This window comes from Camelus bactrianus, chromosome 7, assembly GCF_048773025.1.
Source record: "Camelus bactrianus isolate YW-2024 breed Bactrian camel chromosome 7, ASM4877302v1, whole genome shotgun sequence".
Classification (NCBI taxonomy): Eukaryota; Metazoa; Chordata; class Mammalia; order Artiodactyla; family Camelidae; genus Camelus; species Camelus bactrianus.
The window spans coordinates 78,454,999-78,471,894 of NC_133545.1; the positions used below are offsets into that span (position 1 = coordinate 78,454,999).

Sequence of the window (16,896 nt, forward strand, 5' to 3'; positions counted from 1 at the left end):
TTGGAAAGAGGCATCATTTAACTTTGGAGCACGACATCTGTTCTATTAATGGCAGGTCAATATATTCTGAAGAGTGTGAATGGTTCCCAAGTGTAAAAGCAAACATTTCCTGCTCTCAGTGCTACCTGACTACTCCCTTCTCCCAGATGTGTTTTGCAGCTGATCCACGTCGGATGGGAATCTGAGGAGTGTAATTTAATATAAATTTGTAGGACACTCACTGTACATTTGCTTATTTCTCTGTTGAACCCCAAAGCACAATACCCAGAAGTAATCACTGTGTTTTAGAACATCCATTCATACGGTCATGTAACTAGGTATTCATGCTGACCTATTCCTTAATGGGTAACATTTGGTTAAGAAAAAGAAAAAAAAAAAAAAGGCAATGACATATTACATGTTTTGAATTCTTTCAAAGGACAAAAATCCAAGACAAACATGGGAAACCCAAACAATATTAGTAAAAATTTAAAAATTTAAAGTAAAAGAGAGGCCACATTAGCTGCAGTATGTCACATAGGAATTTTTTGCAAAGACTGTTTTGCTCCTTCTCTTTTAAAGAGTAACTTCTTTCTAGCCAAGACACAAATATTTCATGGTGTGCAAATATTCTGGCTCTTTTGCCAATAATTTCTACTAGGGTCTCCAATTTTTTGCCAAGAAGAAAATCTCAAGACTGGAAAATAATACTGGCTTAATGTGACATTGGCATACGCTATGGAAAATGACCTGTTTCAGCAACACACAAGCGCTTGTCACAAACTGAACAAACGATATGATCACCATTGCTATAAACAACTGGGGAGGTATCACAGAATCTTGGGATGCACTGTGTTTGGAGCCCTTTAGAGGCCATACTAGCCAGTCTCCAACCTGTTGCAAGAATAACTTGTACGCCTTTGGAATTTAATCATTAGTGTCTAGGCTTTGCTTGAATATTTCCTGTGAAATACTGCCCATGACTTGGTCAGACACTTAATTCCACTGAAAAGGTCAATAATGAGCAGTATTTTATCACCTGGATTCTAACTATTAGTATCATTCCACTTTGTAGAACTAATGTTCCAATGAATACACTACAGGAAATTCTACTCTGTGGCATTTCTTTGATCTACCCATGCATCCATGCATCCATCCACCCATCCATCCACTCATCCATCCATCCATCCACTCATGCATGCATGCATGCATGCATCCATCCACCCATCCATCCACTCATGCATGCATCCATCCATACATCCATCCATCCATCCATCCACCCACCCACCCATCCATCCATCCATCCACCCATCCATCCATCCATCCATCCACCCACCCACCCATCCATCCATCCACCCATCCATCCATCCATCCACCCACCCACCCATCCATCCATCCATATACCTAATAAATATTTACTGAGTACTGACTCTAAGACAGATAGTGTTCTAATCACTGGGGATAAAGCAGCAAACAAAATATAATAAAACCCTGACTTCACTGAGTTTGCTTCTAGCAGGTGAAAATACAGACAATAAACAATCAATGTATTTTAAAAATCAGTTACAGAGTGCGTCAGAAGGTGATCAGTGCTATGGAAAATACAGAGCTGAGTAAAGAGAGAAAAAATGTGTTAGGGGAGGGGATGGAAACAGGATGCCCAGAAGAGGCCTTGCTGAGAAGTGACATCTGATCAAAGACTTAAAAGAGCTGAGTTAGCCAGGTGGGCAGCTGGCGGGAGAGCCATTCTGTCCAGAGTAAAAAAGCAGTGCAAATGCCCTGAGGTGGGGGCAAGCCTGTTCTACGAATGGCAAAGGAACTGATGAGGCTGGAGCTAAGTGACAGGGAGAGACAGAGAGAGAAGGTGGGAGACTAAAGTAAAAAGAGGTGACAGAACTAGATCAGGGCCTTGTAGGACACTAAGGGTTCTGTCTTTAACTCTGAGAGATGGGAAGTCATTGGAGGGTTTTCAATGAATGAGTGACATGATCCAATTTACACTTTGAAAGGGTTGCTGTCATCAGTGTTAAGAATAGTCTAAGTGAAGTAAGTCAGACAGAGAAAGACAAATATCTTATGATATCACTTATATGTGGAATCTAAAAAAAATGACATAGGTAGAATTATTTATAAAACAGAAACAGACTCACATAGAATATAAACTTATGGTTACCAAAGGGTAAGGGGGAGGTGATAAATTAAGAGTTTGGGATTAGCAGGTGCACGCTACTATACATAAAACAGATGAATAGTGTGGACCCACTGCACAGCACAGGGAACTGTATTCAATACCTTGTAATAACCTAAAATGGAAAAGAATCTGAAAAACAATACATATATATGTGTATGTCTGTATAACTGAATCACTATGCTGTACATCAGAAACTAACAGCACTGTGAATCAACTATACTTTAAAAAAATAATTTTTTAATTAAAAAAAATATAGCTTCCCCTAGAGGGCAGGGGTTGATAAACTCCAGCAAAATCAGGCCATGCCCCTTCATCACGTGCTGTCTGTGGCTGCTTCTGCACCACAACAGAATTGTACAGCCGCAGCAGAGACTGAGTGGCCTGCAACATCTAAAATACTTACTACTGGACCTTTTACAGAAAACATTTGCCGACCCCTGCTCTAGGGGGGAAGGGGAACTACTGCAACAATCCACGAGTGAGAAGCCTGTGACCTGGGCCAGAGCGGCACACACTGGGGTGGTACAAAGGTCGTTACAGACGTATTTTGAACACAGCACCAACAGGATTTTCTGATGGATTGGATAAGGAATAACAGAGAAAAGGACAGCACCAAAATTTTTGGTTTGAGCAGCAGGAAGGACGGAATTACCCTTAATTCCACGCGCAGCATGTGTGGGCTGGAAGGTCAGTAGTTCAGTTTTGGACATGTTAAGATCTGACATGTCAGAGGAACCACTCCTTCAATCATTTTCTGAGTCTAGTATAACACTGATATCTAAAACCAACAAGAACACTTTGAGAAGGTAAAATTACAGGCTAGTCTCACTTATGAACATAGATGAGAAAATCCCAAAGAAATCACTAGTGAATAGAATTTAGCAATCTGCTAAGAAGATAATATATCATGACCAGGTTGTGTTTACTCCAGGAATGCAAGCTTGTTTTAGCCCTAAAACAATATAATTCACCATTTTAGCAGGAAAAAAGAAGACTATTTTATGATAATCTCAGTAGATTTAGAAAAAAGGTATATAGTAAAATCCAACACATGTTCACAATAAAACTTTAATGCACTAGGAACAGAAGTATCTTTGTTAACTTGATCACGAATGTCTACAAGAAACCTTGAGTTGATGCCAGCCCTGACAGTGAATGCCGCAAGCTTCCTGTTTGACATCAGAACTAGCAGTAGGGATGCCTGCTGTTACCACTTCTAATCAAAACTGCACTGGAAGCACTAAGCAATGTGATAAGAAAAAGAAGAGAAGGCATGGTATTAAGAAGAAAGAACTGTCATTATTCATAAATGATATGATTATGTATATAAAAAAATCCAAAGGAACCTGCAGGCAAACATTAGAAAAAAAAAGAAAGTTTAGCAATGTTGCTTAGTACTGTATTTGCATAAAAGTAAATTTTATTGACTTGCAAACAATTGGAAAATGAAATTTTAGAAAGGATTCCATTTATGATACCACAAAATCACAAAGTATGTAAGAACAAATCCAACAAAAATACGTGTAAGACCCCTATGAAGAAAATGAAACTCATATTCAGAGCTATTAAATAAGAGCTAAATAAATGGAGAAAGACTCATGGTAAATTATGTTAATCTTCTTTATATTGCTCTTTAGAGTCAATTTATTTCTGATAAAAACATAGCAGGGTCTTATGCAGATCTTGGCAAGCTGATTCTAAGATGTATATGTATGTGAAAAAGGCCAGGACTATCTAAAAAAGTCTTAAGGAAGAATAACAAAGTTGGAGGACTTGACCTACCAGATATAAGATTTACTCAAAAGTATTGCATTAAAACAGTGTAGCTTTGGTGCAGAGATAAATTGATTGGTGGAATAGAATACAGGGCCCTGAAATAGAAAAACAGGGAGATCTTTTTGTTGGCTTAATTCCTACATCATATTTTCATGCTGTCATAACTGGAATCCTTCTTAAAAATCCCCCTTTTCAACTGTTTGCTGGTACAAAGAAATATAATTGACTTTTCTGCTAATTTTGTGTCAAGCGACATTACTGAACTCTTACGGATTCTAATATTTTCCTGCAGATTCATTTGGATTTTTACATACACAATCCTGTGAGTTATGAATGACGGCCAGCCAAGAAGCGGCTCCCGAGAAACGTCCCTTCCAGCTCAGTGGCCACAGTGGAGGAGAGAGAACCTACAGCGACACGGGCTGTGCATGAAAGAAGAGAAGTAAGGAAGAGGGTGCTCTCCCCACCAAGAGTCTTTCGAAGAAAAGCTGTTCAAAGGCAGCTCAAGAGCTTCGAAAGACTTTTTAAAAAAGTGGTGTGATACAATGTCCGACTTCAGGAATTAGAATCTGGCTAAATGAGAAAAAATGATATGTGGTCCCAGCACAGAGCCTGGTGGGTGACTGGTGCCCAAAAAAGAGAAGTGTCCTTCCATCCGCCATCACACCTCTTATCTCCACTCCAGACCCCCGCCTCACAGAGATGGTTTTCTAAGAAACATCTTGCGTAACACACACGCTTAGAACTTTCCAGATGTGATGAGCAGTTACAAGGCTGGGTTGAAGCACTGTATTAGTGCTTGCTTGTTTTCAGCTCAAAGATGGATTTTATAATGAAAGGGTAAGTAGACCGTTTTGAACATTGTGCCAAGAGAAGCTGTTTGGCCAACTTCAAGTGAGAAAGGGTGGTTTCCCACACGAGAGGAATTTAGAAGTGATAGAAGATGATTTAAAAGTCACACCCTTATTTAGCTACATAGTATTCAAGGCTTAAAAAAATTCATCCACATTCTGGTGAGAACTTTGAAGGACAGGAAGTGTCAGATGTTAACTGTTAGCCCAGAATGTCAACGATTGAACACATTTCAAAATAAGTCATAAAATCATCATAAAAGAGTATATGTAGCCATGAAATATATTTTTGACACTGACATCCATGATTATTCATGCATATAAGTTGTGTGGTGGAAAGGAATGTTCAAAACTCAGCTCCTGCATTACTTCCTCTGGGAAGATTTCTATACCATCTCCTTCAAGGCCATGCACTTGGCTTTGTTCCTGCCCCTGCTCCCTTGGCACCTGAGTTATATGCCTGCCCTTTCAAAGCACTCTTCACTGTGCTCAGATTGTTCCCTTCCCTGCGTTCCTCACTAGACTATAAACTAGTGAGGTAACATTCTATTGGTTTTAATATCCTCACAGCCTCGCATATAGTAGGCACTCAATCAATACTGGTTGAAGGAATTCACTGTGAAATAACAATAAAAAAGAGAGCAGGCATTTTAGAAACTCTTCAGAACTCCTACATTAACATTTTTTCATTTCTTCTTAATCACTTTTATGATGTCAAAGAACCGGGACACATTCTTTCCTTTTCCTTTTCCATTTCTAAGAATGAATTTTAGGGAGTTCAGTTTGTTTTTTTTTTCTTTCCAACAGCACTTCATTCAAGGTTGTGCACACAGGACCCACTAAGTGCCTGCTGAGTAAGGTGCAGCGGCATCTGTGATGACTGGGTCTGATTCTCCCGCGGTCACCACCTACCACGGCCAAACCAAGCTACAGTTTTATTGATGTTCATGACCCAAACACTCCCTTTAAAAGTGCATCATTATTTATATTGCTCACATAGCAGTTTATGATTGTGAGCACAATAAATCTAAAGTATGTAACAAATGCACATATATTTACATCATCCAAACCTTACGAGCATGGGTTACCAGGCTTGTGACAGGGTTGTGTTCACCTGAGTGAGTGACAAGATATCCATGCCAACAGCCTCCATTTACGCTACGAGTTCAAGGACCACAATCATACAGCTTGTGACCTTGGTTCATTCTGGTTTTTAAAGGAATGGAGCTAAAGAATAAAAAAAAAAAAATACTTACACGGTTGGTTGCATTGTTTCTCTGATTTTTCTATATGCTAGTAAGGATGCAGATCCTACTGTCTGTATAATTAAAGAAACAAACAAACAAAGCTGCAGGCTTCCACCAGAGGGTTAACTGCTTGGGGTGGGTGTTGGAGTGAGGGTATAGGTTACAGCATATAAAAAAACACATCAAATTTGGCCACTGAAGTTCCATCCCTCTCTGCACTATAAAATACCCTCTGGCTCGGAGCCAACCATGGAGGAATGGTTTCATCCTCAAACTGGAGAATGAGCAAATCATAAGCAGAATTCATGTACATTTAGGGAACAGTCCTAGTTTTGTGTGTGTCTGTGTGTGATCAGCATATTAATTTATTTTCAGAATGCAAATGAAAAAGAATCAATAGATAATGCAGAGCTCAAAACTTCCAGAAAGTGCGAAGCAGAGAAGGGACTCTTGGGATTTAAGGAGGAGAATGAAATTTAAATCCATTTGTTAAAAAATATTCTGTAATAAACAGCTAGAACCATTTTCATTAATTGTGACATCTAGAATAACTAAAAGTTTTTTTTTTTAAGTAGAAAAGAAACCAAAGGGAAAAAATTCTGAGGTCATGTCAGGAAGTCACAAGATGAGGCCACATCTGTAGCAAAGGGTGACTGGGTGTTCTGGGAAGTGATTTCACTTGTGGGATTGCCCTTACGCACTTCCAGCATCAGTGAAAAAAAAAAAATCACTGAGTTACGTTTCAAGTTTAAGACACCGGTCAGAACGTTATTTCCCTTGGTAACTCCCAGATCAATGGAATTACATGTGTGACAAGTGTTTTTATTTTCTTGTTTGTACTTAATAGGTCCAAGGAAAAAAGTCTTTCTCTTCCGAGAAACCCAAGGCATAAGCTAAACACAGCCATCTGAAAACACTCGACAAACATAACACTTATGAATTAGCACCAAGACAAATAAATATGACCAAATAAATGTAAAGACAATAATAATGAGGACAGTGACTAAATACTTGCTATGTGCTGCTCTGAAACCCCAAATCACATTGAAGCTTATTAGTAGATGGTTTGTAAAGGAGCAAAGAAATCAGTGAATTAGAAACCTTCAGAGATCATCTAATACTTGGCCAACCCTATCATTTTATAGATGAAAAAAATTGAGACAGATTAAATGCCATATCTAAAAGAATCAAGGGTAATGGCTGAGCTGACAGTAAAACTAAGACTCTTGATTCCAAATGAGTTCACATTCAACCTCGATTTCAATCAAGTTTTTGAAGTGGTGTAGGCAGCAGAGTTACCCTGAGAAAGTCACATTACATCAGATCACGATGTCACATCATTATAATAGCAAGTTGACATTTGAGACCCATGGCGTGAGCAGTACATTGCCAGATTCATCTGGGCATGAGAATGTAGAGCAGAAATCCATCACCATGGGAAGAAGGCATGCAGTGCGATGGTTTGCTTTCAATTCATGCAAATATATAATTTTTAAGGCTGTATTAAAGATTAAGCTTTATCACAATAAAGAAGGAAATGGTACGCATATCCCATGTAGAACTCTAGCCACAGGGACACTAAAAGTAAGAAGTCTTTTAGTAATTCTCAGCTCCCCTGCTTTACTGGAGAAACGTGTAGAAAAGTGAATAAAATCAGCAAAGATTTCAACTCATCCAGTGCAAGCCACGGCTACCCTAGGCTGCGGCCACCTGTGGGCTGCTTTAGTGCATTATGAAACCTTGTGGGTGAACCAGTGGGGGTGCTGAATGAGGTATCTGTATCCTGTCAGTCTCCAAGTCAACATCTGACATCCAGACAAAGCTCACTAGACAGTCTTCTGTATCATAACATACAGAATTCTGAAAAGTTTTAGAAATCAGTCACCTCTGTTGAAAAAGAGAAATCAGAATATAAATGCTGAGGTGCCAGGACACACAGGCAAAACCTTTATATCTGCATAGGAACTGGTGTTAATCCACGTTTGTAAAAAATATATGGTTTTTCTCAACCAGTTCTCATATTTCTTATCCTTGGCATTATTTTGCCTCTCATGATACTGACATGGAAATATCAAAAATGATCTCTAGAGACAGGTAACAATTAACACACATATCTTCTATACATGTCATCTGGCAATCACAATAGTGAAATATTTTATTTCACCTAAAAGCCCTTTCTTCTGGCCAAAAAAAAAAAAAAAAGCCTCAATACTGGTTCAGTGCATATTTAAAGAATTATATTTTATATAATCAAGAGGCTTATAGAAATAAAGGACAAAATATAAAGGTATTTGGTTAACAGAAGTATTCTTTTGGAACACCAAAACCCCAATCTTCTAAATGAATAAATGTATTTTTTGTTTCTGTTTTAAACATATCTAAAATAATCATTTATTTCTCTTTAAAAAGACCTATAACCCCTAGGTAAGAATATCTTTGTTTAAAGAGTTTCTTTCTTAAAAAAAAAAAAAAAACTATTTAGCACATAGGTTATATTCAATTTGTCCTTAATGATGGAGCCAAGCCAAGACGATTTTAGCAAAACTCTGTGAGTTAATACACTGCCTCCAGAGCTGTGATATTCCTTAATAATTAACAGCTTCTAAAACAGCCTAGTCATCATTTCATGATTAATGGGAGGGGGTGTAGGTATTGGTTTGAGAAAAACAAGCTTCAAATCCAAGGCAAAAAAAGAGTAACATCAATTTTACAAAAGCACTGCTCAGAGAATGACAGGGGTAGTTTGCTTTACAATGCAGGTCTGTAGGGCCTTTATTGTTGTTTAAACTCTTATTGTAACACACCAGCTTTTCTGTGTTGATCAATTACAGCAAGGGAAATATTCCTCTGGGAAATAGGACAGGGTGGAAGACATTTCATCTCTAAACCTACTGATAAAATGGAAATTGATTTTTTTAATGAAGAGCGAGATTATTTTAACTGTGAGGGATGTGTGAACATTTAGACATGAAATGCTTCTAAACTAATACTTGAAAATATGAAATGCCAGGCAAAGCGCGTTCCTGGCTGAATCCCATTTGATGGAGAGTGAGTGTAGTGTCTGTGCAGGGCAGCGAAGACGAAGGGTGACTGAGAAGAAGGGGCTCACCTATATTCTCCAAAAGTACCGTCGTCTTCCTTCATAGGCTGGATTTCAGGATCCGCATGAGCATCTTCCTTTTCTTTAACTAAAAAATTCCAACATGACATCATTATCTATTGATCCTGTGTTTCCTTACTTAAAGTTTTAAGAGTGCACTCTGAGATTATACAGTATTGGAAATAATGCTGTACACAGTAGATGTTGTACAACCAGGCATAGTATGTAGCCATGCATATATTTTGATGCTTTGGTCTCTTTGAGGCAACACAGTCGCATGAACATTTGTTAACATACAAAGTTGACTTCCTGTAAGACTTTTGGCACAAGTCTCTTACTCATCTGAGAAAAAAATAAGTTTTACATTTCTAAGATGTTTTACCAATCTACTTACTAACTATATTTATGCTCACCAATTCTTTTTACAAATCTATTCTTTTGCAGATTTTTCCCACTGCCACTGAAGGGGAAATGGTCAGGTAAAGAAAATATAAATTCATTGGATTCACTAAATTGAACACAATATTAACCATACAGGGAAAGCAACGTTATATACATCCTGATGTCAAGACCCAGTTCATGCATCACTTCCTCTGGGAGACTTCCTGCACCCTCCCCTTCTGCCTGTTGGTTTTAGGTGCTATTTCAGCACCTGTGACTTATGTGGAGCCTAAGGAAGCAGAGTCACTAGCATCTTCAGAGGACAGATTAATTTACACTCCAAAGTATCCTCTGATCCTTGGCAACGTTTAGGCTCCCATTATGTAAAAGGGATCAAAAACTGTCTGAACAGGAAGTCCACACTAAGGGCTCCTGGAAGATACACTTACTGCAATCTCCATGAATACCCTCATGATTTGTCTTTAGTTCAGTGGAAAATTATGCAGCATTAATTATAAGGCAATTTCACTCTTTCTTTCTTACCTGGGTATTTACCACCTTTGTTTCTTCTGATGAAGCAAACAATCAGCAAAATTAAGATAAGGAGAGCGACAGCACACATCAGACCAATGAACCAGCCCTGAGTCGCTATATCCACCTGCCGGCTCGCCATTGCTGGAAAACAAACCAATGGTGTCAGTGGGAACGGGTCTAGCGGGAGATGAGAACTGCTGTAGTCTCTTGCAGTAAAAAACTGCCATAGTACATGAGCTTTTGTATATTTTACACATGGTCCCAAATTGGCATCTGTCAGTTACCAATCAGAAGTTATATAAATACTTAACTTTCATAACTTCAATCGAAAATCTTCAATGATTTAAAAAATTCAAATAGAGAAATCTGACTGCTAATACCATTAAATGCTAATGAACCTTGCTGAACACTGTGTTCACAGTTACTTTAACCACATATTTTCAATACATAGTCCCAAACCAATTAAAAAATTTACTGTTTTCAGGAAAAATTGTACATTAATCACAATGATAAGAAAATAAGACAATTTTAAACAGAATGTATACATCTAATGGAGTATTTTTCTTTCAGAGCAACCACTTTTGGAGGGTAAAATATTGCAATGACGTTGCCATTTTCCAAAAAAAATTTTTTTTGGAAAATATTCTGTTGAAAAAGAAAGCTCTCCACATAGGAAACTTGCCCACATAAGATAACCAAACTTACTATTTTATACAACACCTCAGTTTGCACCCAAAATAGTACTTAAATTTGGTATTCAACTCATTTACAAGAGTTGGTTCTGAAGGATTTTTGGAAATTTCTGAAAAATCCGAATTATCTTCAAAGGGTCAATATGCAGTCTTTAATATTGCTTAGGATCCACTCAAACAACTTTGAAATATTTCTTGATCAGTGGAATCATTATTGGAATAAGTGGTCAGTTCAAAGAGAAAATACTCATTCACACGTATACATGTTCTTTATCTACTCTGTTTGAGTCAAAGAGTGCAAAGCCCCTCATTCAACCAGTCACAGTATGCAACTCTCCTAAGAAAAACACAGAATAATTAGCATTTCTGGTATTATTCAAAAGTGTCAATCAAATGGGACAAAGTGCAGCATCAATGGCTATTCAGACAAGCCCATGAGAATTTGTTTAAATATACTGGTATAAATCTTTTTTTTTTTTTAAAGGCTTTTATTATTTTTTTCAACTTTTGACCATAATCAAGGTAAAAGGTCTTCTTCTTTTTATTCATAAGAATGCCTATATCATTCTTTTATTTGATTGAATTTCTTCCGAATACATTCAACGTGGTTGGGCTAGGTGTATGCGATCGCTGGATGCAGAAATAAGCATGGCCATGCGTAACCCAGGTTCTGCTACATGTTGCAAACAAAAAGCACCTCCCTGCCTTTTTCCTCCACACAGAGGATAGGGAGGAAAAGAAAAGGCTGAAAATCAAGTATGAAGAGGAATGTGAGAAAATGTGTGGATGTGTGTTTAAGAAATAAAATGAGAAGTGGAAATACATTATCTGGAATGCAAATCAAATGACAGGAGCCTTTCGTCAATAGCCCCTGGTTCCCCATTAGTTAGAGGGGTTTTGAGTGTTATCAGCACTAGATACAACTGAAGCATGAGCGTAGGCAGTGCCCCCTTCCACCCACATACCACAGTCACCCCCGCGGTGGGGAAGATGAAGACGATGAGAATGGAGCTAACATTCTGCAACTGACTCTACACTGGGCACTGTGCTGAGGGCAAAATCTCACTCAGTCTTCACAAAAATCCTATGAGGTAGGCATGAGGAATCAACTCAGAGACGGTAAAGAACTTGCCCAAGAGTTGGAGTTTGACCCAAGACTACTGACACCAAAAGACACAATGCTAGCCATTCCACCCTACTGCTCTCATGCATTCCCGAAAACGTGTCCAGGCATCAAATCTGCAGAAGTCTTTCCAAAGGATAAAATGTTGTAACAGGGACTTTCCATATTTTAAATATTTTAAAAGCCCATCATTACATACTCTTTGGCAATATATTTCTGTCAATTCACACATGGTCTTTGTGTACATTTTCTTCAAAACCGAACCAAAAATCAACTGGTGTGAGTCTATGGAGCACTGGATTGAAGTTAAAGAGTCCCTGTTTTTAATATGATGAATGATTTCCAGTCTTGTCATAAATAGTATCTGCTATTTATGTATATCTTTCATCTAATTAAATGCTACTTATAAGGGCAAAATGCAATAAGATACCCAGTCTTGGCACAGACACTGTTTTGCAAAGTTGGTGACTGTCAAAAATGAACTGCCCACTGGCAGTCTGCTGCAATGAAACTATAGCAAAAGTAGAAATGTTTCTTTGACAGTTGATAAAGGACCATCCAAATTGACTTTGAATTTTTGTCCCTTATGTCTAAAGAAAAAAGGTAAAATATTTGACTACCTCGTTCATTTAAGATTGGGCAGACACAGTATGGTAACAGGTACATGTGTACACATGCTCACATGCTCACACACACAGACACACACATGCACCAGAAGTAGATATAAAACAGAAATTATGTAAGTGAAAATAGCTTCTATTGACTTCTCATCCGTAAAAGGGACCTAAAGCCCAAGAATAAATATGAGGGTTCAAGTCTTCCCAGGACACTTCAAAATCATCTTAACTATAGATGCACATACAAACCCAAATCATGATCACCACTGTGCATCACACACACACACACACACACACACATACACACAATGAAGCTTGTAGGGTTTTTTCCTTCTTGAATCTGAGTTTCAGTGGGTGGGTTTGGAGGTTCCTTAAAAAACTAAAAACAGACTTAGCCTATGATCCAGCAATCCCACTCCTGGGCATATATCTGGAGGGAACTCTTAACTCAAAAAGATGTATGCACCTCAATGTTCATAGCAGTGATATTAACAATAGTCAAGACATGGAAGCAACCTAAATGTCCATCGACAGATGACTGGAAAAACAAGTTGTGGTACCTTTATACAATGGAATACTACTCAGCCATAAAAAAGAATAAAATAATTTCATGTGCAGCAACATGGATGAAGCTGGAGACTGTCATACCAAGTGAAGTAAACCAGAAATAGAAAGAAAAATACCATACGATATCACTTATATGTGGAACCTAAAAAAAAATGACACAAACTTATTTACAAACCAGAAACAGTACTCACAGACACAGAAAACAAACTTATGCTTACCAGGGGGGAAAGTTGGGGTGGGAAGGGATAAATTGGAGTTCGGGATTTGTAGATATTAATTACTACATATAAAATAAACAACAAGATCCTACTGTAGAGCACAGGGAACTATATTCAATACCTTGTAATAACTGATAATGAAAAAGAATATGAATCACTATGCTGTACACCAGAAACTAACACAGCATTGTAAACTGACTATACTTCAATTTAAAAAAAAAATCAATTAAAAAAAGAGGAGGAGGGGTCCTCCCAGGAGCGTGGGTGAGAGGCACAGAAACAGGACACCACCTTGTCTGATCGGTTTTTCAGTTTGTGCCGGAGGGGAAAAAAATGAAGAAATCAACCTTCAAAACCCAGACTATCAAAGGCAGAGACGGTGTCATGTTAAGAAGATTCATGAAACAAGCACAGGTGAAAGGTGAGTCTAGGTTCCCGAAATCAGCAGAACGCAGAGAAGAGAAGCAGCTCATTAATGCGGAGAATTAAAAAATCAGCCAGGAGGCTGGGCGTCCATGCCCAGGACCGGCATTCACACCTCAACACCTGGCTGAACGAGCAAGATGCGACACTGCTGTCACCCTAGAGGTCACGTGGTCCAGGACAGGGCCTGGAAACTGGGAGAACAAGGAGGCTGGGTTAACTGTATTTGCTCCTGGAGGTAATATGTTCACTAAGGTCACTACGGTTTAATCAATCTTTATCCCTTTTAACGGTGGCATTTACAGTAAAAGGTGACAATTACTGGTTTTGGCCTTGTCCTATTTCTCCACCACTGGCACACAAGAATGACTGGCCTGTGACAGCTGCTCACCTTAAACTTCCTGGCCAGCTGCAGCTGGAACTGTAGGTACAGCAACACTGAAGAAGACATTTTTTTTTCTAAAGAGTTTTTCTTCCGTCCTCTAAGAGGACAAAAATTATGCCACAACTTGACTTTATGGGTGGAGCCTCATTCTAGCTAGATCTGCAAGGTGGGCACCTTGGGGCCACCGGGGGTCCAGGGGAGCTGGAGAGACATACCAAGTGCTGAATGGAGTGCTCCTTTTTGAGACAACCTGTTCCCCTCGGGGTGTGGGCCTCCGTGCCCCAGAGCGGTGGGTGTAGAGGGCTTCTCCTCCAGGGTTGGAGGGCTGAGCTCTCCTGCCTTCTAGCGGGTGACACTATGATGACTCAGCACTGACGTGCGGTGTAAGTGGGTAATAAACTGCCTACTTCACAGGACTGTTGTAAGGGCTGGATGAGAGAAGCCATGGAAACCGCTCACCTAGCAGAGACCAGAGCTGAATAAATGTTAGTGCTGCTACCATCATTAGCATTCTAGCTGTCTATGGGCAGAACACCGACTTGGGCTTTTAGTTTTTTGAAATTAAATACTATCAGTAATAACAATTCATACTTGTAATACTAGCTGTGATTTGATATTCCGTTTTTAAGTTTAATACAAGATTTTCCTAGCACTCTGTACACAAGTGGATATGAAAATACAAGGAACTGGATGACAGAAAAACATTTTTTTCTTTAAACATTATTATTGTGGCACATGAATATTTTAGTAAGTTATTTGAATACAATCTTTATTTAATAAGTTATTGAATATTATCTTTGGTTTCCTTCTTGTTTTAAAAAACACTCATGATTGTATATTTTCTAAATCAGAAGAAATGACTTTAAAAGTGATCATGCTTGGTTCATGAAAGGCAAAAAAAATATATTTTTGCCTGTGGGTTCTACAGGAAATGTAACATTTCCTCAAGAATGCATGAAGTGACTGAACATAATACGGTTGTAGGAATCACAAAATGAACACATACCACACAACCCTCCTTTAAATTTAAGTAAGCGGGGATGGTTTTCCATCCTGTGAGTAAATATGAATATTCCTGCATCTTACAAGACCATTTTTCTTTATTTTAGAAACTTTACTGTACTTGTATATTTTGACAATGTTCAAATAACTAAAATAGATACAAGCAGTCAAACATGGTGTGATAACAATGAAATACATGAACAATTTCTTGTTCTGTACAAAATTACTATGATTGACATCAGTTGTCTAACCCAGCTGCAGCGTTCTGCTGGGTTACAGACCATTTTGACATAAAACATTGCGACTCAATCAAAGAGTTATTTCAGCTTCAAAAATCTTTTCAAAAATTCCATTCAAGAGGGGAGGGTATAGCTCAGTGGTAGAGTGCGTGCCTAGCATGCACAAGGTCCTGGGTTCAATCCCCAGTACCTCCGTTAAAAAAAATAAACAGTAAAATAAAAACCTAATTATCTGCCCCCTGAAAATTTTTTTAAAAATTCCATTCTAATTCCAAGGGAAAGTATACACATGAATGATGTGAAAAATTGAGATACATAAATCATGTAGATCAAGAATCATATTTACCTGTTTTTGTAATGGTTTTGGCAATAATGTGATTAGAAGATGATTTGTTCAATTCTGTAATTCATTTGCTCTAAAGAGCCAAAGACAGTTAAACCCCAGCTCCCAACCCAACTGGGCCCCGTGGAAAGACACTCACAGCCCTACACACCACACAGCCCCACAGGCCCCCGACTCCCACTGGAGCACCAGCGGCTTCCCTTCTGGGAGCAAGAACTGACATGGTGGGCACCTCACCTGGGCCTGTCTCAGACACATCCTCTGAACTCACAAAGGCCCCCCCCTCAGCACCAACTTGAACTTTGTATGCTGTTCCTGGCATTAGACCCTTTAACCCAAAGAAGCTCCAAGAACCATTTATAATTTCTTTCCTCCATTCTTCTTTGCCTATGGAAATGTTGCAAAAACAACACATTTGAATATTTTAAGGGAATGGAAGTCCCTTAGCTTCAAGAAAGGAAAATACTTTTACAAGCGAAAAACAAAAAGCCTCTAGGAGGCTGAGGTTTATCACTTTAGGTTTTTCTAAATTTAGTCATGCCAAATGAATCAATTAAAATAAAGAACCACATGAAAATGTCCTCAAAGAAAAATCAACTGGGTTATCAGATTGCATATTAATTGCACATATTCTCACTGTATTAAATCTTCTTTTTAACACAAAGGAAGCTCCTTGATCTGCGCCTTGCCTTAGGGAACTACTGAGTTTCTCTAATGATGCTATACATTAAATAGCTTAATTGCACTATGGAAAGGATTGTTTTTTTTAAGATACACAAGATGAATCTTTTGGTAAACTTAAATGCCTTCAGATGTATCCAAGTTATAGATTTAATCTTTCCTAAGTATTGGTTTTTCTAAAGCAATAGTGTTTTTCAAAAATATTTATTGCATGAGAAAGGCCTAACCAGAAAGCTGGACTATAGTCAACATTTTGTCACAAACTGACCACCCAGCTTATTACGTCCAGAGAGCACTGCATCTAAGGAGGGAGCACTGGGTTCTCATAAACCACAGAAAATTAAAGCCACCCCATCTCCTGCAAGATGTGGCCAGGATGGAAGTCGAGTCCCTGACTTGGGAATACATTAAACATTGAAACATAATGGTGGTTCCCCTCAAGTGTTAATTTTCTGCAACTTCTGATAAAATTCTGTTGGGCAAAATGACTGCTTTTAAGTCACTCTGATTTCTGACACTTCAAGGTCCGATTTGAACAAACTTTTCT

At 38.5% G+C, this 16,896-nt stretch overlaps 1 protein-coding gene across 3 annotated transcripts in view; it reads right to left on the reverse strand.

Moving 5' to 3' along the window:
* NRCAM (neuronal cell adhesion molecule) overlaps positions 1-16,896 on the reverse strand; it is a 266,458-nt gene that overhangs the window by 1,359 nt on the left and 248,203 nt on the right. For all 3 annotated transcript variants that reach the window (XM_074367673.1, XM_074367671.1, XM_074367672.1), the window contains 2 exons: positions 10,069-10,200; positions 9,154-9,232 (listed from right to left, as the gene is read on the reverse strand). In XM_074367673.1, the coding sequence (XP_074223774.1) occupies positions 9,154-9,232; positions 10,069-10,200 (211 nt within the window). The remainder of the gene's footprint in view (positions 1-9,153; positions 9,233-10,068; positions 10,201-16,896) is intronic.